This window comes from Stegostoma tigrinum, chromosome X (assembly GCF_030684315.1).
Source record: "Stegostoma tigrinum isolate sSteTig4 chromosome X, sSteTig4.hap1, whole genome shotgun sequence".
Classification (NCBI taxonomy): Eukaryota; Metazoa; Chordata; class Chondrichthyes; order Orectolobiformes; family Stegostomatidae; genus Stegostoma; species Stegostoma tigrinum.
In genome coordinates this window covers 11,948,065-11,969,561 of record NC_081404.1, presented here as the reverse complement: position 1 = coordinate 11,969,561, position 21,497 = coordinate 11,948,065, and the positions used below count along the sequence as shown (strand labels likewise).

Here is a 21,497-nt window from a genome sequence, read left to right as displayed (position 1 = left end):
TTTTATTTTTTAAAATGAGGAAGAGTTGGTTGATTATTGTCTCCATCGTAAGAATTTCTTCTTGTTCAAGTGGCATCTGTGAATAATCACTTGGTTACAGACAATTGATCATTACTGATGAAGGGTCTAGGCCCAAAACGTCAGCTTTTGTGCTCATGAGATGCTGCTTGGCCTGCTGTGTTCATCCAGCTTCACACTTTGTTATCTTGGATTCTCCAGCATCTGCAGTTCCCATTATCACTGATCATTACTGCCTTCAGGTTAATCTGCGTAAGTGCAGTTTTAGGTCAAACTCAGTTTCTGTAATCAGCATTATAGTACTTCTGACATTATTGAAGGTGTTTTCCTCACTCACATGCTGGTCTTGCCCTTGTAACAATTATACAAGATTATTATTTATAAAAATGCATTATAAACAATCTATTGTTAATTTTGGGGAGGGGGGGAGTGGTCAAGTGTGAAGACACATGTTGATCAGTTTTCAGATATAACTAAAATAAGCTGAAGAGGAGAAATTGTTAGAGAATGGAGTAAGCTGCCAGAGGAAGTGGCAGAGGCTGGTATAATTACAACATTTAAAAGGTATCTGGGTGGGTATATGAATAGGAAGGGTTTAGAGGGACATGGGCCAAATGCTGGCAATTGGGACTAGATTAATTTAGGGTATCTGGTTCGCGTGGACAAGTTGGTCTGAAGGATCTTATTCCGTGTTGTACATCTCTATGACTTTGTAACTGTGGAGTATGAGCATTACTTTACCCTTAACACTATTTTAGTCTGTAGTGATGCATAATTCAAGATTGCACAGAAATGCAAAAGTGTGTTAGATTTTAAACATGGGTGTGTGATGTTATTGTACAATACTTATCAAATTTTGCTGTTATTTCAATGGTGGACAGCTCCATCCTTTGACATAGGTTAAAGCCTCCAGTGAGAACTAAATTTGCTACAAGCACATGAATTGTTCGTCAAGGTTCAAAGTTCTAAACTTAGTTACTCTGTTTTCAAGTCAAACCATTTCATGGAATGAAAAAATTGGAAAATGTAGCCAAGAGCAATCTGAATCTACTTCCAAAATAGGTGTGAATGCTGAATAACAAACAGCTCATAATTCAGCACTAATTAGCAGTGAATTGGAAGACCTACTTCCAAGAGGTCATGACAGCTGGTGTGAGAATTGGAAAATCACAGTGGCAGAGTTGTATTCATTGAGTGAAACAGTGGGGGTAGGAAGGTGGGAATCTTTAGTTTGCATCGGTGGTGGAGGCTGATAGCACTTGACACTTAAATACAAACTAGAAAGGTATTGCATTTCCTCAAGAGTAACATTCCTAAATTGGGCCACAGAAACTAAGAAGTCACATGACAGCAGGTTATCTTCCAACAGGTTTATTTGAAATCACAAAAAAAATTGCTCTGAAAGCTTGTGATCTCAAATAAACCTATTGGGTGATAACCTGGTGTCACGTGACTTCTGACCTTGTCCACTTTAGTCCAACAGTGGCACCTCCACATCATGGACCACAAATTAGAAAGCTGGTGACAATCTGCACTGAGGCCTGTGCTTACCTCTTAGGCCGTATCAACAGCATAATGGGGAAGTGATAGGATTCTGAAGTGCAATTTCGATTTGTCTCGTTTTTTCAACTGTGATATCTGTTGAAATATGGAAACATTGGCCAGCAAGTTACTGAACTCAACAACAGGTTGCTTCATGTAATCACCAATATAATTAATTATAATAGCTCAGGGTTTCTGGGTGAGGACAGACGTCCTGCTGCTTGTGGATTCACAATGACAATAAGGTATCACAGTGTGGATCTGGAGGAACACAGCAGGCCAGGCAGCATTAGAGGAGCAGGAAAGCTGACAATTCAGGTTGGGCACATCTTCAGAAGTGGGGGAGGGGATTGGGGCTCTGAAACAAATAGAGAGGTGGGGTGCAGTGATAGCAGGTGGATAGTGGAGCGGATAGGTGGGAGAAAAGACAGGTACGTCAATGAGGCAGGGACAAGTGTGGGGGTGCTGGTCTTGGGATGAGGTTGGGGGCAGGGAGATTTTGAAGCCAATCCCCACCACTACCTACCTACACTTATCTTTACTAGCTTCATCCCCGCCTCCTTGACCTGTCCGTCTTCTCTCCCACCGATCCGCTCCACTATCCACCTGCTATCACTGCCCCCCCCAACCCCATTTATTTCAGAATCCCCTTCCCCTCCCCTTTTTCTGAAGAAGGGTCCCGACCCGAAAAGTCAGCTTTCCTGCTCCCCTGATGCTGTGTTCATCCAGCTCTACACCTTGTTATATCAGATTCTCCAGCATCGGCAGTTCTTACCATCTTTAAGACAATAAGGGTGACTCTTTTCCACAGGAGAAATTTGTGAAAATTCTACCTTTTAAAAAGGGGTTAAAATTTAACTCTGGAACAAACAATCTGGGCAGGAATTCAGACCTGCAAGCCTCTCATCAGAGAAGACATCTTACACTGAATTGCACCTCTGCAAGCAATCCGACCTGGCAAATCACAGACCTAACCTGTTCCAAAAGCAGTTCTTTTTCATTTTTTAACAGCGTTCCAAATATATCAATTCTGTCTCACAGATGTTTATACAAGAAATGAACGGAAAGACTTGCAACTGTAGTGCCTGTCAGCCTTAGAAAACCCCAAGCTAAAGAACTACTTCTGATGAGCCATCACACAAATATTCTCTAATGTTTCTTGAGAACTGAGCAGTTTTCCAAGCTTAAATGCAACATAACAGAAGAGCTAATATTAAACCAAGAACACCTATGCTAACAAAACATTCCTGACCAGACATGAAAATCCTACCACTGGTGGCAGCAGCAACAGCAGAGACAACTCTTTCAGGTGAAAATGTGGATAGCCTGCCTTGACTGGATCTGTTAGTGGCAACTAAGGAAATTTTGAGAAAATAGAGTGAGTGAGCTGGTATGCACGGATAAAGCTTGGAAGACTGCAGTATACTGCCATTCTAATATGTTACTCAGATCAATTCATTGAACTAGATGGCTCCTTCAGAAAGTAATATATATGCAGACTGTCTGCTCATGGAGTTCTTGAGCTTTTGCAGTTGAAGTAGTTGTTCTTTATTCAATATATTGCAGTGTCTGTGCAAATGTATGGGGATAATTTTCCCCCTATTGGAGGCGGAGGGTAGGGAAAGTAATTAGACAAGTTGGCCTTGTCGAGATACTCACCAATTAAGCCCTGGGAGAGATTTATTGGGGAATTTCTTGCTCTGTCACTGATTAAGGCCCTTATGTGGTCAATTAGGGCCTCTTAAGGGCTTCATTGACCACCTCCACAATTACTTGTCATCTGAGCAGGTAAGAGAGCTGATTTGTTTCCCAACTGGGAGACCAGGGTGGCCTGTCTGTCACAATTTTGGGGGAAGAGAGATGTTTCAATCTGGAGCAATCAGAAACATGGATAAGAGAGTGGCCTCTGAAAGCTACTGCTTTTTCCTTCTTCACACCCACTGGCCCTCGCTGAGTGTCAAAACTAAAGGCACACTTACTTTCTTGCTGCTGGATTCCCCTCAAAGGATTTGCTAGGGTAGACATAGAGAAGGCGTTTTCACTCATGGATAAGGTCAGAACCAGAAGCCAGAAATAGAATCAATGCCCTAGAGAATTCTGGAGAAATTATCTTACCCAGTGCGTGGTGAGAATATAGAACTAACAACTACATGCATTTAAGGGGAAACTTCATTACCAGATGAGGGAGGCGGGATAGAAGGATATGGTGATGGGATGAGATGAAGAGGGGACAGGGAGAAACATGGATGCCACAAAAACTGTAGGGTGTAGTTGTTGGACTAAATGGCTTTTCTGTGCTATAATACTTTGTCATTCAATAATAAGAATTCTTATCTAAACCTCAGATTTAAAAAAAATCTTTATCTTAACTATTAGGAACAGGTCGAACAAATAATTTGCATTCACTCAGCTACAATGTTAGACACTCAGTAGTTTTGTTACATTGAGAGGAGAAGCAAGATAATTAGTACACCATTTCCACCTCCTCCCCCCCGCCCCATATATCAACACTTACTGTTGGAAGAATGTACTTTGTTTCAGTAGCAAAGTAAATTTGTACAGAGAATTTGATAACTGGTTGGTGCAGCTGCAGATTTATATATTTATTGAATGATAAATAGCTACCCACGTGATAATTTAGTTAATTAGGGGAAAAAATATCATTTAGTGACACTGGTCAGTAAAGTAAAAGACAGACAGAAGACATTAACACATGAATTTAAGTGATTATTAGACTGTGTGATTAATGATGTGTGCAGCCTCAATCACATTGTAAATCGGCTTTGAGGCTGCAGATTCTATCACAGGCATATTCATTTTCACATTTGTTTTATTGTTGATGACGATGAGAGGGTTTAGGTTTGACAGGATTTCCTCATTGACAGAGATTCCATCTAAGTACTGTTTCAGGAGTTGCCGGAGACGTCTGTTCTCCTGCAGCAAGGTATGTTTCTCTTTCTGCAAAACAATCTGGTCCAAGTGAACCTTATTATAGCGCTTCCAGAATTGTTCCAGAGCCACACAATCCATCATTGCCTTAAAAAAAAGACAAAGTACAAATTTACTATACTATAGAATCTAGGAAAAGCAATTATTTGCAGCAGATCCATCTACAAAAGGCAGCCAACATCTTCAAAGACCCCCATCCCCAATCCCAGTTATACTCTCTTCCACCAGGCAGAAGATACAGGATCCTAAACACACATACCAACAGGTTCAAGAACAGCTTCTTCCCTGCTGCTATTAGACTGCCGAATGGACCTCTCTAATTTCAAATCTTATGTTGGTCTTGCTTTTGTCCGCCTCCTGTAACCTTGTAACCATAATCTTGTATGCCTTGCTCTGTCTAAACACAATATGATCTGTATGTCCTCGTAAGCTATGATCTGCATGTAAAACAAAACTTTTCACTGTACTTCAGTACATATGACAACAATAAAACAAATCAGATCTGGGAAATGAGAGATCAGAGATAATGGTAACTGCAGATGCTGGAGAATCCGAGATAACAAAGTGTGGAGCTGGATGAACACAGCAGGCCAAGCAGCATCTTAAGCAGCACAAAAGCTGATGTTTAGGGCCTAGACCCTTTATCAGAAAATGAATTGGCCAATAAGAAAATTCACATCTTTTTGTACCCAAATTCCATTTTGGATCAATTTCAGCTCTGGTTTTAGGCAAGTATTCACGATTTGACTCCAAGCAAATTTGTTGTAAGAATTCACTGAGATGAGTGACAATAGTCATTGACGTTAAACAACTTTATTAAACAGTATGGATCCAAGCTATACTAAACAAGGAGACACAGTGATCACTGTTAACCATGGGTGTGAATCAATGAAATATCCACACAGCCTCAGGCAATACAGCATATTGGAATGCTTAACTGAGGTAAACTAGAGCTCCCCCTCCCATTCTTTAGATGACATGTCCATCATGGGCCTCCTGCAGTGCCACAATGATGCCACCCGAAGGTTGCAGGAACAGCAACTCATATTCCGCCTGGGAACCCTGCAGCCTAATGGTATCAATGTGGACTTCACCAGCTTCAAAATCTCCCCTTCCCCAACTGCATCCCTAAACCAGCCCAGTTCATCCCCTCCCCCCACTGCACCACACAACCAGCCCAGCTCTTCCCCCCCACCCACTGCATCCCAAAACCAGTCCAACCTGTCTCTGCCTCCCTAACCTGTTCTTCCTCTCGCCCATCCCTTCCTCCCACCCCAAGCCGCACCCCCATCGACCAACTAACCTCATCCCACCTCCTTGACCTGTCCGTCTTCCCTGGACTGACCTATCCCCTCCCTACCTCCCCACCTACACTCTCTCCACCTATCTTCTTTACTCTCCATCTTCAGTCCGCCTCCCCCTCTCTCCCTATTTATTCCAGTTCCCTCTCCCCATCCCCCTCTCTGATGAAGGGTCTAGGCCCGAAACGTCAGCTTTTGTGCTCCTGAGATGCTGCTGGGCCTGCTGTGTTCATCCAGCCTCACGTTTTATTATCTTGGAATTCTCCAGCATCTGCAGTTTCCATTATCTCTAAACTAGAGCTCAACATTTTTCCATCCTCACCCCTGTCTGCTTTCCGGAGAGACCACTCTCTCCGTGACTCCCTTGTTCGCACCACACTGCCCTCCAACCCCACCACACCCGGCACCTTCCCCTGCAACCACAGGAAATGCTACACTTACCCCCACACCTCCTCCCTCACCCCTATCCCAGGCCCCAAGATGACTTTCCACATTAAGCAGAGGTTCACCTGCACATCTGCCAATGTGGTATACTGCATCCACTGTACCCGGTGTGGCTACCTCTACATCGGGGAAATCAAGCGGAGGCTTGGGGACCGCTTTGCAGAACACCTCCACTCGGTTCGGAATAAACAACTGCACCTCCCAGTCGCAAACCATTTCCACTCCCCCTCCCATTCTTTAGATGACATGTCCATCATGGGCCTCCTGCAGTGCCACAATGATGCCACCCGAAGGTTGCACGAACAGCAACTCATATTCCGCTTGGGAACCCTGCAGCCCAATGGTATCAATGTGGACTTCACCACCAGCTTCAAAATCTCCCCTTCCCCCACCGCATCCCAAAACCAGTCCAACCTGTCTCTGCTTCCCTAACCTGTTCTTCCTCTCACCCATCCCTTCCTCCCACCCCAAGCCGCACCTCCATCTCCTACCTACTAACCTCATCCCACCTCCTTGACCTGTCCGTCTTCCCTGGACTGACCTATCCCCTCCCTACCTCCCCACCTATACTCTCCTCTCCACCTATCTTCTTTTCTCTCCATCTTCGGTCCGCCTCCCCCTCTCTCCCTATTTATTCCAGAACCCTCACCCCATCCCCCTCTCTAACGAAGGGTCTAGGCCCGAAACGTCAGCTTTTGTGCTCATGAGATGCTGCTGGGCCTGCTGTGTTCATACAGCCTCACATTTTATTATCTTGGATTCTCCAGCATCTGCAGTTCCCATTATCACTCAACTTTAACCCCTCATTCCATTACAATATTTTACAATATGGTGATTGTCACAATTATGTATAATTTACTTTGCTGTCCAATTGGATAGACATAATATACTAAACTCAGAAAGGTTACTGAAATTAATTACAGCATGCAATCTTGAGCCAAATCTCTGTGGTCCATGAGACATATTCTTCAGAGGCAAACCCTTCACACATCTACCCGATACAAATTCTACCGTGCCGATTCACCTCACTCAAATCATATCTTACTCTGCCCATTGCTACCTGATAGAAACATGTTACACCTCATCTATACCTTACTTTAGTGTCAATTTAGCTTCCCAATAAATTCCAACCTAAGCAAACTTGTCCGCGTTTGAATGATAGTGGGAAGTGCAGATGCTGGAGAATCCAAGATAATAAAATGTGAGGCTGGATGAACACAACAGGCCAAGCAGCATCTCAGGAGCACAAAAGCTGACGTTTCGGGCCTAGACACTTTATCAGAGAGGGGGATGGGGTGAGGGTTCTGGAATAAATAGGGAGAGAGGGGGAGGCGGACCGAAGATGGAGAGAAAAGAAGATAGGTGGAGAGGAGAGTATAGGTGGGGAGGTAGGGAGGGGATAGGTCAGCCCAGGGAAGACGGACAGGTCAAGGAGGTGGTATGAGGTTAGTAGGTAGGAGATGGAGGTGCGGCTTGGGGTGGGAGGAAGGGATGAGTGAGAGGAAGAACAGGTTAGGGAGGCAGAGACAGGCTGGACTGGTTTTGGGATGCAGTGGGTGGAGGGGAAGAGCTGGGCTGGTTGTGTGGTGCAGTGGGGGGAGGGGACGAACTGGGCTGGTTTTGGGATGCGGTGGGGGAAGGGGAGATTTTGAAGCTGGTGGTGAAGTCCACATTGATACCATTGGGCTGCAGGGTTCCCAAGCGGAATATGAGTTGCTGTTCCTGCAACCTTCGGGTGGCATCCTCGCAATAAACAACTGCACCTCCCAGTCGCAAACCATTTCAACTCCCCCTCCCATTCCTCAGATGACATGTCCGTCATGGGCCTCCTGCAGTGCCACAATGATGCCACCCGAAGGTTGCACGAACAGCAACTCATATTCCGCTTGGGAACCCTGCAGCCCAATGGTATCAATGTGGACTTCACCAGCTTCAAAATTTCCCCTTCCCCCACCGCATCCCAAAACCAGCCCAGTTCGTCCCCTCCCCCCACTCCACCACACAACCAGCCCAGCTCTTCCCCTCCACCCACTGCATCCCAAAACCAGTCCAACCTGTCTCTGCTTCCCTAACCTGTTCTTCCTCTCACCCATCCCTTCCTCCCACCCCAAGCCGCACCTCCATCTCCTACCTACTAACCTCATCCCACTTCCTTGACCTGTCCATCTTCCCTGGACTGACCTATCCCCTCCCCACCTACACTCTCCTCTCCACCTATCTTCTTTTCTCTCCATCTTCGGTCCGCCTCCCCCTCTCTCCCTATTTATTCCAGAACCCTCACCTCATCCCCCTCTCTGATGAAGGATCTAGGCCCGAAACATCAGCTTTTGTGCTCCTGAAATGCCCCTGGGCCTGCTGTGTTCATCCAGCCTCACATTTTATTATCTTGTCCGAGTTTGAGTTTGTCCACTTCTCACCTCAGCAAGTTCTTCACATGGCCTCATCAGCATCAAATGTTCAGCTTTATTCTCTTCTTCCGGGGTCAGAGAGGAGGCATAGAATGGGAGAACCTTCTCTTCTTCTGTTTCCAGTTTCCTGCACATCTCTGCCATCTTCAGTATGTGCTCACCCTAGACATATCAAAGGAGCAAGCATTCACTCGATGAAGAACAACAATTATTCAACATTTTACTCCAAAAGGATTACTGTCATAAGGACTCACTGAGATGAGTGACAATGGTCATTGATGTTAAACAGCTTTATTAAACAGGGTGGATCCAAGGTAACACTAAACAGGGAGAGACACAGTGATCACTTAACCCTGTGTGCTAATTAATGATACATCTACACAGCCTCAGGTAATGCAGCAGCAACATCTGTTAAATAGAGACCATTTTATTTGGAGAGGATTGATACATTGATAAAATGGAACCTAGTGACCATTTGGAATTACCATGAGAGTTGTTCTTCACATGATTGGAATGATGTGCTATGTTGAAGTTATGCAGAGTTAATCGTGATAAGCATCATTGCACCCATCATGTTGTTGCTAAAATGTGCATAATGTAGGCTATATTTTGTAGTAGGGATAAATTACTTTTTAAAATCAGTTGAACAGAACAAACATGAGATAAATAGAAGTAATCTTACAAAGTGAACTATGGTGAAGTGCTGATATGTTAAATAGCTTTGTACTTTGCTTGATTACATTTCAGAATTGCCAAGGCATACATCCTTGATCTTTGTCTGCTACACCTCATTCAAGCAATTTACCCTCCTGTTTCTCATTCAAAATCCTTTCTTCCCACCCCCCAAAACAAACCCAAACCCCCATCTTCATCCTTACCCTCTGCACGGCACAACTTTGCACGCTTGGTGGCATCAGCCTGAAACTAAAACTCCCCTAGCTCCTCTTCCTCAATGTTGCCATTCATACAGATTTGATTTGTTCTGTCAACAGTAGGGAAATCCTACGTTATCACCACTACTGAAAACAAGACCACTGCAGATTCATGAGGAACAGATTAATTATAGTCTGACTCCTGATACCTACATAGATTAATCAAGCAGGCTTTCCTCCATCCACTCATGTTAACGAAAACGCAAGGATGAACTTGCATCTTTTTACATTTTATTCAGGAGACCTGTGAATTTACCTTATCACAAACATCCTTCAGTGTTTTGATGGCAGCATTACTCTCCACGGTTAGTTTGATGAGTCGCTCGTGCTCACGAGCTCGGAGGTAATTCATCTGGCTTTTCTGCATCAGGAAATGCTGCTTAATTGTTTCTTTTTCATTCCGTAATTTTTTGTTCTGTGCTTCACACTTGCGCGAATTAGCTGCTATCTTGACCTTCAGTGTTGCTATTGTATCCTATTGGTAAAATAGTAAATAAATGGAGCATGTCAAATTTCTAGTAATCAGTGTAAACAGTAAACTTTATACTGATATTTTAGAAACTGAGAATTCAGGCACTTGCCAAGGCAATATCATGATTGAAAATTATAGGTCGGAAGATGAAGTCACTAGGAGAATAGTGATGAGGAGACACCAAGCTTGAGTTTGAAGGCTGAAGATAACATACAGACAAGATAGAGACAGCAACGCAGTTTGAGGTGCTGATTTCACACAGTCATTCTTCAAACCTTTCCCACTAGGAGCACCTGGCTCTTCATGATTTTTCAGTCAATAAAAATGAATTTGTCGCTGATTCACCAATATGTTGAACTCCATACGGGCAATGTTAATTCATAAAATCTGCCCTTAGATTCTATAGTAAAGATTCACTGGGGAATAATTTTGTGAGCTCCAAATATTGTTCAGGGATCTAAAACACATAAAACTGAAAGAGACAAGAAAAGCTACAGAGAGAAAAAGAGGGTCATTTATATTCTAAACAGCAGCATACAAATCCAACCTCAGTAAATTTGCAGCTTTAACACTGCAAGGTTTATAATTGAGTGTTTTTTCCAAATACTGTCAAATTAAATGCAATGACTGTACTGTGATACAAGTACAGTGAGTATTTAGTTACACCTACTTGCATTTTCTGCAGCTTTTTCATCTGCATTTCAATCTCTTTTGCACTCTTCTCATCTCGTGCTTTCAGAGTTTCAAATGCAATTTTTCGATCCTCGGTTGAGTCGATATAGTTCTTCAATGCATGTTGAAACTGCAGCCACAAATCTTCCACTAATCCTTCCAGATTAACTCGGAGTGAATGTTTCTCCTCCAGACTCTAAATGCAGCAAAACACACCACTGGTCTCATTAAGTTCTAAGGTGTTACTTTGCTTAAGTGAATTAGAAACAATAGAAATGACATAAATAAGTGTTCTTCATAGGAAACCATTCTAGGTTCTGCAGTAATTTCAGCTTGATAACACATCTTATAAGAATCATGTAGATACAATAATCAGTTTTAGTTCTGACAGTTAAATCTTAGTTTGATGAAATCATCTTAACAGGACAATGACCTTGGGTCAGATTTTGCACTATGCTAATTTTCATCAACAAACCTGTGTATAAACAGCAGCAAGTGGCATTGACTTTATCTCTCTGTATTGCAACCATGAGTCTTGCTATTATGTAAAAATCTAAAGAACAAAACACTTGCTCAATTAGGACAGCTAAGAACATCTTAAGGCCATTCATAGGAAACTCACACAGATTTTCATAGAGTTGTGCAAACAATACTAAATTATAATGAATGCAAACAGTCTGTCAATTAATGAATGAATATAAAAAAAATTCATAGTACTACACCCTGGGCAAACTGTCCATTGACATCTTTCAATACAGCAGAAGGAGAAAGCACTCTGGATGTATTGAGGGCATAGAAAGAGGGCATAGAAAGAGAGCAGAACTAGTTACATTTATATTCTACCTCATTGTGATGGTACTTTTCAAGACAAATTACATCTTACTAGAACTCATTCCCAGTTCCTTAGGTCAGCCCAGAGTTCAGATTCTCTGTAACATAAGACCACAACACATATTGCTAATTTTGGTGCTGAGCCAGTAGCGTCACAACTGGATGGTCAAACCCTTTATCATTTCTATTCATTAGTTTGTTTGTTATTTGAAGGTGCGAATTACAGGCCCTTTGTGATTGGCATTTTCTGCCATTACTGCATGGAATATGCTACATATGCAATGAAGCTGTTCACATATCAGAATATTACTATCCTGAAATCTCATACCGTCAAGGTACCTCCATGGGCATTTCTGAAGAAGAGTCCCGGCTCGAAACATCAATTTTCCTGCTCCTCTGATGCTGCCTGGCCTGCTGTGTTCCTCAAGCTCCACACTGTGTTATCTCCGACTCCAGCATCTGCAGTTCTTGCTATCTCCTTCCTTCTAAGTTTCCCACTCCCCTACTAAAGTTGTTGACTCTCACTAAGATTCTATTCCACAGGCACCTATCATCTTCATGGCCATTGCTCAGTAGTGAGCTATTCAAACATGGGACATCACACCTCAACATCAAAGACCTTCTTAAGATTTCCCTGAAGGTTCAGAAGCAGTAGCTAAGCCGTTCTACTCAAGAAAGTCCCAAGTCCATGGTCCACGATCCATATCTGGGTTGTTTCACATCCAGGGCTTGAAAAGACAGAAGTCAGTCTCTGTATCCAGATCCTGATCATTACTCTTGTGTTTATTCATTTGTGGAATGTATGTGTCACTGGCATAGACAAAATGTCTCATCCAGTTATCCTCAAGAAGGTGGTGAGCCGTTTTCTTGAACGGCTGTATCCAACATGGCATAGGTACAATGAAAATGTTCACTTTTCTGTAGTGGTGTAATAAAACTGAGTGACATACTGGATCATCTCAGCATTGTAGATGACAATTACAAGTCAATGCATGGATCTGGAATCATATGTAGTCCAGATCGACAAAAGATGGCATATTTCCTTCCCCAGAGGACATGAGTGAACCAGGTGGGATTTTACGATTGGCAATAAACAAGAGGATATTTTGACAAAAATCCGGAACTCTGATGACGACCATTATGGAGAGCAACTTTATTTTTTTTTAAATCTAGTTTCGATAATTAATTGAATTTAAGTTCCCCAGATGTCAGAGTAGGTCTTGAACTCTCATCCCCGAATCATTAACGCAGGCCTCTGGATCACTAATCCAGTAACATTATTGCCACCATCCTCCCCAAGCAGTAAACCCTTGCTAGAAAGTAAGTGTGCATAGATATCGGAAGTGAACAGAACTACACCCCACAATACCAGCTGGGCCTCATACATGAAAAATGCCTGTTTTAATCAATGAAGTCTGTCTTCTCAAGGGAATAACAGTTTCAGTATGAAAACAAAAGAACATTTACCACTTAGATGCTCAGAGGCAATGTTTAGACCCAGTAACAAACACACACACATCCAACTCAAGGTTTGATCTTATACATTCTACAATACAATATGTATTGAATACCATAGATTTTGATGTTAGCCAGTTATTTCTTGTGTTTTTGCGAGCACTTGATCACATGGTGTCCATATCCCTAACTTCATTCTATCGGTGGAGTCCAAGCTTCCTTACCTTGTTTTTGAGGTCATCCCTGGTACTGTTGAATTCTTGTCGCGCTTCGTTTGCGACTTCTCCAAAGATCTGGTCCATGGCGTACATGATATCCTCCAGATTGGTCATCTCTTGCTCATGCTGCTCAATCATTTGCTGTCTGTCAAGATGCAAACTGAATTCAACTATCACTAGAATAACAACCACCTTCTGATCCACAATACACCATTATATCTTCCTCAGTTATGTAATTTAAAAAGAGCATTAAGTAATTGAAAATCAATCTCATTTTTCAAAGTGGAAATGACCCACAGGTACTGTGGAAAGAGCTATAGCTGCCATTTCAAAGTTCAGTAAATGCCAACATCTCTTTGTATTCCAAAAACTGAATACTGACCTCTCGGCATCGAACTCTTCTTTCAGTGACGCCAACTCTGCCTCAAACTCACTCTCTATTACAATAAGTCGACTGCGTTGCAAATCCACCAGCTTATCCACGTTCTGAATATGGTTCCGCAGGGCTGTTGCGTACTGTTCCTCTGCCTCTTCCAAATCTTTTGTTAAAGCCTGGAAGACGTATAAGAAACAGATTACAGATTCCTCTGGTGGCTCACTGATTTTAATTAGTCCACTCAACATCAAATTCTTTGATGTAACTGTCTGGGGTTCCTCGCCGCTACATTCACCACATCATGCTACTGTAGAATGAGCACTATAAATTGGGTACGATCCAGATTTGGGATTCCTGGTTCCCAATCTCAGTAACAACATCAGTGCAGTGTACTGAGCAGACATGGTGACTGGGAAATGAGAACTTACCCTGGCATACTGTTTGCTCGTGCAAGTGCTTGCAGTGTAACGGTAGCCAAGGCTTTGCAAATTTTGCATTTGTCCTGTCAGGCAACAAATGGGAGGTGCACTGCAGGCAAAACAGAGTGAAGATGTTAGCTGTTTCAGTTACGATGTTGAAGGGAAGATTGTGTGACCATCAGCAATCTGAATGCCGATGATGGCAGAACAGCAGCCAGAAAATCACTGCTTCAGACAGAATGGAAATCTCTCACTTTAACAGAAAGGCAGTCTCCCTACAGACTATTCACCATTCAAATCTTCATCCACCAACAGACATTCGTATACCTGAATATTGTTTGATGACCCTATGCAGGCTCGAGAATATGATGCATGAATTGTTAAATAACATGGTCATATACGCACACAGTTCCAACATGAGGATTGGTGCTGTGACATGGGCAACCAGTAGGAGGCCATTCTTGCAGGAAATGTGGAAACCTTTGTGCTTGTGCACTGTACAGCTGGCAGTCAGCTTTTTCTTTAAAGGGGAGTGAAAACGTGAAACATGTTTTGGGCCTAGTCCTGCTTTCACTAAACAGCTCATTATATATCAAGTCACAATCCTAGGTCAGTGGCAATTTCTCCTCATCTTACTCTGATGACACCGTCTTTCCGGTCTACAATTCTTTCAAAGGTTTGGCTCAGGATCTCAATGTCCTTCCTGAGTTCTGCAGCTTTTGCCTCCCGCATCACGGTGCGCCACTTTTCATTTAGCTTCAGCGTGTTGAGACGGGTGTTGTGCTCTTCCTTAGACAGTTTATCCTGTAGGGAAAAAGAACACTGGTGATTAAGCAGAAAGAGCAAGACAAATCACACCACAACTGCACTATTCAAACCATGAAATAAATACAGGATAAATTCCATGGTTACAGGCGTGAGTTGCAGGCTGAATATTCTGTGGCACTTACTGTCCCTCAAAATCAGGAGTGTGATGGAATACTCCCCCACTTGCCTGGACAAGTGCAGTTCCAATAGCAGTCAAGACGCTCAACACCATTTAGGACAAAGCAGCCTACTTATGGGCATCCCATCCAACATTCATTCCTTCCACCAGCAATGCACAGTGGCAGCACCATATATCTGTATAAACCTGCTTTCTGCTGATGACGGAAACCACCCTAGCAGCCGCCAAGGCAGCACCTTCCAAACTAGTGTCGCCTACCGTCTAGAAGGACAAGGGCAGCAGATACATCGGCACAACACTCTCTGCAGGATTCCTCCTCTCCCCTTCTCCCAACCACACACTATTCTGTCTTGGAACTAGATGGCTGACCCTTTCCTGTCACTGGGTCAAAATCATGGAACTCCCTTCCCAACAGTACTGGTGGTGTACCTACATACTGAGGACTGCATTAGTTCAAGCAAGCATCTTACAAGCACCCTGTGAATGGCAATTAGGAATGGACAATGAATGTCGACCCAGGCAGCAACTGTCATGAACGAATAAATATGAAAATGACACTTCTGGAAAAAACAATTAGATTTGAAAGAAATACCTTTAAGAATTGATTCAGCATATCCTCTTTCTTTTTTTGCATCTCTTCCTCTTCCAGCATTTTCTGCTGCATGTACAGCAGTTGCTCCTCCTCGGTCATTTTGGTCATTTTTTTAGATCCCTTCTTCGGCATTGTGATTCAATCTGTGGATCACTGAAGAGATTCCCAAGTCACCAACACAACAAACATGTGACCATGCATACAAGGTTACAATGCAATACTTCTGACTTTTCCAACTCTGTCACTTTAACAGTTTAAGAATTTAGGAATCTCCCATTTAAGTCAGAGATGAGAAGTATTTTTCTTCCCTCTGAGGGCATGAGCCTGTGAGATTCTCCTTGTCAGAAAGTGGAGGAGGCAGGGTAATTGAATAATTTTAAGACTGAGGTAGATAAATATGTGACTAGCAAGGGAGTTAATAGTTATTGAGGTAAGGTAGGAAAGTGGAATTGAGGCCACAATCAGATCAGCCATGATCTCATTGAATGACACAGCATGGCTGAATAGCTTATGCTGCTCCAAATCCAAATGTTTGTAACCAAAGAAAATGGATTTCAAGTCCCATTTTAAAACATCAGTGATTTTGATTAATATAAAGCTATGTCACATGTTTGGTAACATGTGCCTGTAATGGCCACTTAGATAATGTCTAAACTATACTCATCATCACTGGAGCCCTCCCAGCTCTGATCTTCACAGCAGGTAGGTGCTGTGGCACTGTGCTCACTGTAGTAGACCTGGGTAACCTCAAGCTTTTAACAACATGCCATCTTAAACCCTGCTACCAAGAGCCTGGTGCTATCCTACCCCAGGAAATAACTAAGGACTCCATAGTTACCTTGTCCTCATAAACCATCTTAATTGCCAAGAGTAATGCATGGAAGATCAATTAGTAAATAAATATTTGATTTTCAACGTTTGCAATTATTTTCTCTACGCTAATCAGATTCATTGAGTTTGATTTCCAGGAGCTCTTTTCAGTATTTGGAAGTAACACCCTCTACAACTCCTTCCCAGAAGGGTTTTAGGGTCCCGAGTCTTGTTCTTACAGAAACCCAGCAATTTTTGTGGCTTTTTCCGCCTGTCAATCTGCAAATGACCAGATTTATCAAGCTTGATTTCAATTATCTCAGTCATTAGTCCAGCACCATAAACACTAGGCTGCCAGATCATTTTACATGAGGTGCTTGAGTAGATAAATAAGGACGTACAAGTAAATGCAAGCCTTTTAATTTTCCGTTTTCATTGCAAGTTAAAAGAAGACAACACCTCAGGTTTTGCCAAATAGATTTGGCCAGATATTCAATTGGTAGGACTCTGACTGCAGCCAATTTCATCTCATTAAAGTGCAGTGATGAAAAATTAAACCTTACATTTCCAAATAGCATCTTTCATACCCTCAGGACATTCCAGAGTGCTTTACAGCCAGGCAATCACTTTATAAGTGCAGTCACTGTGTCATATAGGCAGGTCAAAGACTGCTGCACTTTCAGAGGTGACGATTTTCAGATAGGATCATACGAACGGGAGTACGCCATTCAGCTCATCAAGCCTGCCCTACCCTATCATTCGATACGATCATGGTTGATTAAATACTTCAATACCTTTCATCACCCTATCCCCATAACCCTGTATGCCACTGGAAATCAGAAATCTATCAATCTCTCTCTTAAATATGCTCAAAAACTGACCTTCCACAGCCCTCTGGGGTAAAGAATTCCAAAGGTTCACAAGCCTTTGACTAAAATAATTTCTCATCTCTGACCTAAGAGGCATCCCCTTACTTTTTAAATTGTGGCCCCTTGGTTTCAATTTCCCCAGCGAGAGGAAACATCTGATGCGTATCGACCCTGTCTACCCCTTTAAGTATTTTCATGAGATCAACTCTCATTCTTCAAGAATACTGGCCCAGTTTGCCTAGTCTCTCTCCACAGGGCTCTCTCATCAGGCAGAGGATACAGAAGCTTGAACACATGCACCAGCAGGTTCAGGAACAGCTTCTTCCAGGCCATTATTAGACCGATGAATGGACTCTCTAACTTCAATTAATGCTGATCGTGCCTAGCACATGCCCTGTGTGATATAACCTAATGCCTCTAAGTATTTTTTCACCCTATGATCTGTATGTCCTGGCTTACTATGATCTGCCTGTACTGCTCATAAACAAAGCTCTTCACTGCACATAAGCACATGTAACAATAAATCAATCAAATTAAATCAAATCAAAATGTCCTGCCATGCCAGGAACAAGTTTGATGAACCTTTGTTGTACAGCCTTAGGATAATATCTTTCCAGAGGTAAAGAGGCCAAAACTGCACCCCATACTCCAGGCGCAGTCTAACCAATCTCTTGCACAACTGAAGCAAAATTTCACTACTCCTGGATTCAAATCCTCTTGTGATTAAAGGCTAACGTTCCATTTGTCTTTCTAATAACTTGCTACATCCGGATATTGGTCTTAAGTGACTAATTGACTAGATCACTTTGTACATTCACACTTGCAATCTCTTACCAGTCAACAAATACTCCACACACCTGTTCTTCATACCAAAGTGGATTAACCTCACATTTCTCCACATTATATACCTTCTGCCATGTTCCAGTCCATTCATTAAGCCCAGCCAAATACTCCTAACACTGCTTTACATGTACCTCACAACAGACCTTCCCACTTAGCTTTGTATTATTCACAAACTTGAAAACATTACATTTGGTTCCAAATCAATGACATCAATTATGTACAACGGGGGCCATATAATGAGCCTTGTGGTGTCTTACTAGTCTCAGCCTGCTAATGATGCATTTATTTCTGCTCTCTGTTTTCTGTCTGATAATCAATCATTAACTTATGTCAGTACATTACCTCCTATCCTCTGTACAGTAATTGTAATAAGGTCGACCAAGTGCACCTCATATTATATGAGTTCCCTGATTGGGGCTGTTAATCTAGTTCAATCATTGAGCCCTGGCTAGCAGATATAAACAAGAGTGTCAGCAGTTCTGAAAGCTAGCTCAGGAAGACGGACCAGCATCAAGCATGATGCACGTGTAAATAAAGGGTGACTTGGTGACAGGAAACCAGGCTTTGTGGAATTATTTCACTATGTGCTTTAAATTTTCTACACAGCCTCCGTAAAGAACTTTCTCAAAATCTTTCTGAATATCAACAGCTAATATGTCCATTGGATCTCCTTTATCAATTTTGCTCAAAACTGCTTCAAAAAAGCTCCAAGATAATGAAATGTGAGGCTGGATGAACACAGCAGGCCCAGCAGCATCTCAGGAGCACAAAAGCTGACGTTTTGGGCCTAGACCCTTCATCAGAGAGGGGGATGGGGTGAGGATTCTAGAATAAATAGGGAGAGAGGGGGAGGCGGACCGAAGATGGAGAGAAAAGAAGATAGGTGGAGAGGAGAGTATAGGTGGGGAGGGTATAGGTCAGTCCAGGGAAGACGGACAGGTCAAGGAGGTGGGATGAGGTTAGTAGGTAGGAGATGGAGGTGCGGCTTGGGGTGGGAGGAAGGGATGGGTGAGAGGAAGAACAGGTTAGGGAGGCAGAGACAGGTTGGACTGGTTTTGGGATGCAGTGGGTGGAGGCGAAGAGCTGGGCTGGTTGTGTGGTGCAGTGGGGGGAGGGGACGAACTGGGCTGGTTTTGGGATGCGGTGGGGGAAGGGGAGATTTTGAAGCTGGTGGTGAAGTCCACATTGATACCATTGGGCTGCAGGGTTCCCAAGCGGAATATGAGTTGCTGTTCCTGCAACCTTCGGGTGGCATCGTTGTGGCACTGCAGGAGGCCCATGATGGACATGTCATCTAAAGAATGGGAGGGGGAGTGGAAATGGTTTGTGACCGGGAGGTGCAGTCGTTTATTGCGAATAAACAACTGCACCTCCCAGTCACAAACCATTTCCACTCCCCCTCCCATTCTTTAGATGACATGTCCATCATGGGCCTCCTGCAGTGCCACAACGATGCCACCCGAAGGTTGCAGGAACAGCAACTCATATTCCGCTTGGGAACCCTGCAGCCCAATGGTATCAATGTGGACTTCACCACCAGCTTCAAAATCTCCCCTTCCCCCACCGCATCCCAAAACCAGCCCAGTTCGTCCCCTCCCCCCACTGCACCACACAACCAGCCCAGCTCTTCGCCTCCACCCACTGCATCCCAAAACCAGTCCAACCTGTCTCTGCCTCCCTAACCTGTTCTTCCTCTCACCCATCCCTTCCTCCCACCCCAAGCCGCACCTCCATCTCCTACCTACTAACCTCATCCCACCTCCTTGACCTGTCCGTCTTCCCTGGTCTGACCTATCCCCTCCCTACCTCCACACCTATACTCTCCTCTCCACCCATCTTCTTTTCTCTCCATCTTCGGTCCGCCTCCCCCTCTCTCCCTATTTATTCTAGAATCCTCACCCCATCCCCCTCTCTGATGAAGGGTCTAGGCCTGAAACGTCAGCTTTTGTGCTCCTGAGCCTGCTGTGTTCATCCAGCCTCACATTTCATTATCTTGGATTCTCCAGCATCTGCAGTTCCCATTATCACTCAAAAAAGCTCCATGCTTGTTAAACATGATTCCCTATTTGCAAATCCATGTTTTGTCTAATCAGGTCATGATCACTTATGTGCCTATTTATCCCATCCTTTAGAGTAGATTCTAGCATAGCCTTACATCTGTAATAGGGGCAAACAGGTCTCTAGTTCCCTAGCTTTCTTAAAGAAAACAGAGTGATATTTGCTCTCTTCCAAATTGCAGGAATCATGCCAGAATCTATAGAAACAATAGATTCGACTCTAAACTGCCTGTGTCTCAGGGAACCTGAATGAGTTAACTGGAATTGCTGCAATAACTTACAAGTTGCAGCACAGGTGACTCACAAGTCTGCCCTTTAAATTTACTGTGCACCTGTTCAAAAACAAAATTGAAAAGATCCAGTGCACTTGAGTAAACTATATTCACACTGCTTTTTTTATTTAGAGAACACATTTCCGGTAGCTCCTTGGAACAAAAAGAGTACAGGCGTTTTTTATAGTGTGGCCAATATGTATCTCTCGGTCAAAACTCTAAATCTCTATTTGTTCAATATCACATTGCTTTTGGGGGGAACATGCAGCGCACAAATTGATTGCCGGGTTTCGTACACTTCAAAATAAGAGATTTTTCTCCCCAAATTCGCAAAAGGGAATATATAATTACGAATGGCTTTCTGTGAAAAAAAATTTTTGACCGTTCAAGCAATGGAAAAGATCCATTGATAACTCCTCTGAAACCAACAACATTTTAAAGGTAGGTGAATAAAACAAACAAGGGAAGATCTGAAGTAAAAACAGAGAATGCTGAAGAAACTCAGCAGGTCTGGCAACGTTTGTGGAGAGAGAAACAGAGTTGAGGTTTCGAGAGATAGTAGGAAGTGCCGATTGCTGGAGTGTAGGATAACACAGCGTGGAGCTGGATGAACACAGCAGGTCGTGCAGCATCAGAGGAGCAGGAATGCTGCCATTTCGAGTTGGGACTCTTCGAGAGTCCAGTGGACCTTCTTCTGAACACCATCAAAGTGTTTCTCCTTCCCTGAAGTGGGATCTTGCTGGACACAACTTGGGCTGCCAGCTTTTACCTGGGTGGGGAGAAGGGGTGGGGAAAGAAACCCGCCTAGGAATCGCTTTGGCAGCCCCTGAAGACGGGAGAGGCGCTACAAAAATGAAAGCTCTGTCTTTAGGGCGCCTGGTCCCTATACCTGTCTCTGTGTACAGTGAGTGCGTCGTCTCCTCAACCCTCCGGTTCTCCACCTTGAAGCTGTCCCCAGGAAAACTACACACTGCGGCTGTCCGACGGTAACCTAGCAACCACTCCCCTTCGTACCGCCTCAGCAACCGCCATCGAGCAACCAATGAAACACGATGGTGCCCCTCCCCTCCT

The 21,497-nt window shown here is 43.4% G+C and overlaps 1 protein-coding gene across 4 annotated transcripts; it reads right to left on the bottom strand.

The window, feature by feature from the left end:
* Positions 1-21,448, bottom strand: ccdc65 (coiled-coil domain containing 65). 4 transcript variants are annotated; one of them, XM_059643356.1, is made up of 10 exons: positions 21,316-21,448; positions 15,576-15,728; positions 14,674-14,841; positions 13,625-13,794; positions 13,249-13,387; positions 10,737-10,934; positions 9,851-10,069; positions 8,672-8,824; positions 1,570-1,656; positions 1-369 (listed from the first exon to the last, which is right to left on the bottom strand). In XM_059643356.1, exons 2-9 carry the CDS (start codon positions 15,705-15,707, stop codon positions 1,573-1,575), a joined length of 1,263 nt encoding a protein of 420 aa, XP_059499339.1. In that variant the 5' UTR covers positions 15,708-15,728; positions 21,316-21,448; the 3' UTR covers positions 1-369; positions 1,570-1,572. The 4 variants fall into 4 exon arrangements, with proteins under 4 accessions (XP_059499339.1, XP_059499340.1, XP_059499338.1 ...); XM_059643357.1 differs by having other exon boundaries at positions 1-266; XM_059643355.1 differs by having other exon boundaries at positions 1-1,656.
* Positions 21,449-21,497: the final 49 nt, after the last annotated feature.

What these genes read in the sequence shown, in the direction of transcription:
- ccdc65 (XM_059643354.1), bottom strand. Translation starts at nt 15,707, where the DNA reads ATGCCGAAGAAGGGATCTAAAAAAATGACCAAAATGACCGAGGAGGAG. An exon ending in TGCTGAATCAATTCTTAAAG is followed by an intron (nt 14,842 to 15,575) that starts GTATTTCTTTCA and finishes TTTTCCCTACAG; the next exon opens with GATAAACTGTCTAAGGAAGA. An exon ending in AAAAGCTGCAGAAAATGCAA is followed by an intron (nt 10,070 to 10,736) that starts GTAGGTGTAACT and finishes TTTTACCAATAG; the next exon opens with GATACAATAGCAACACTGAA.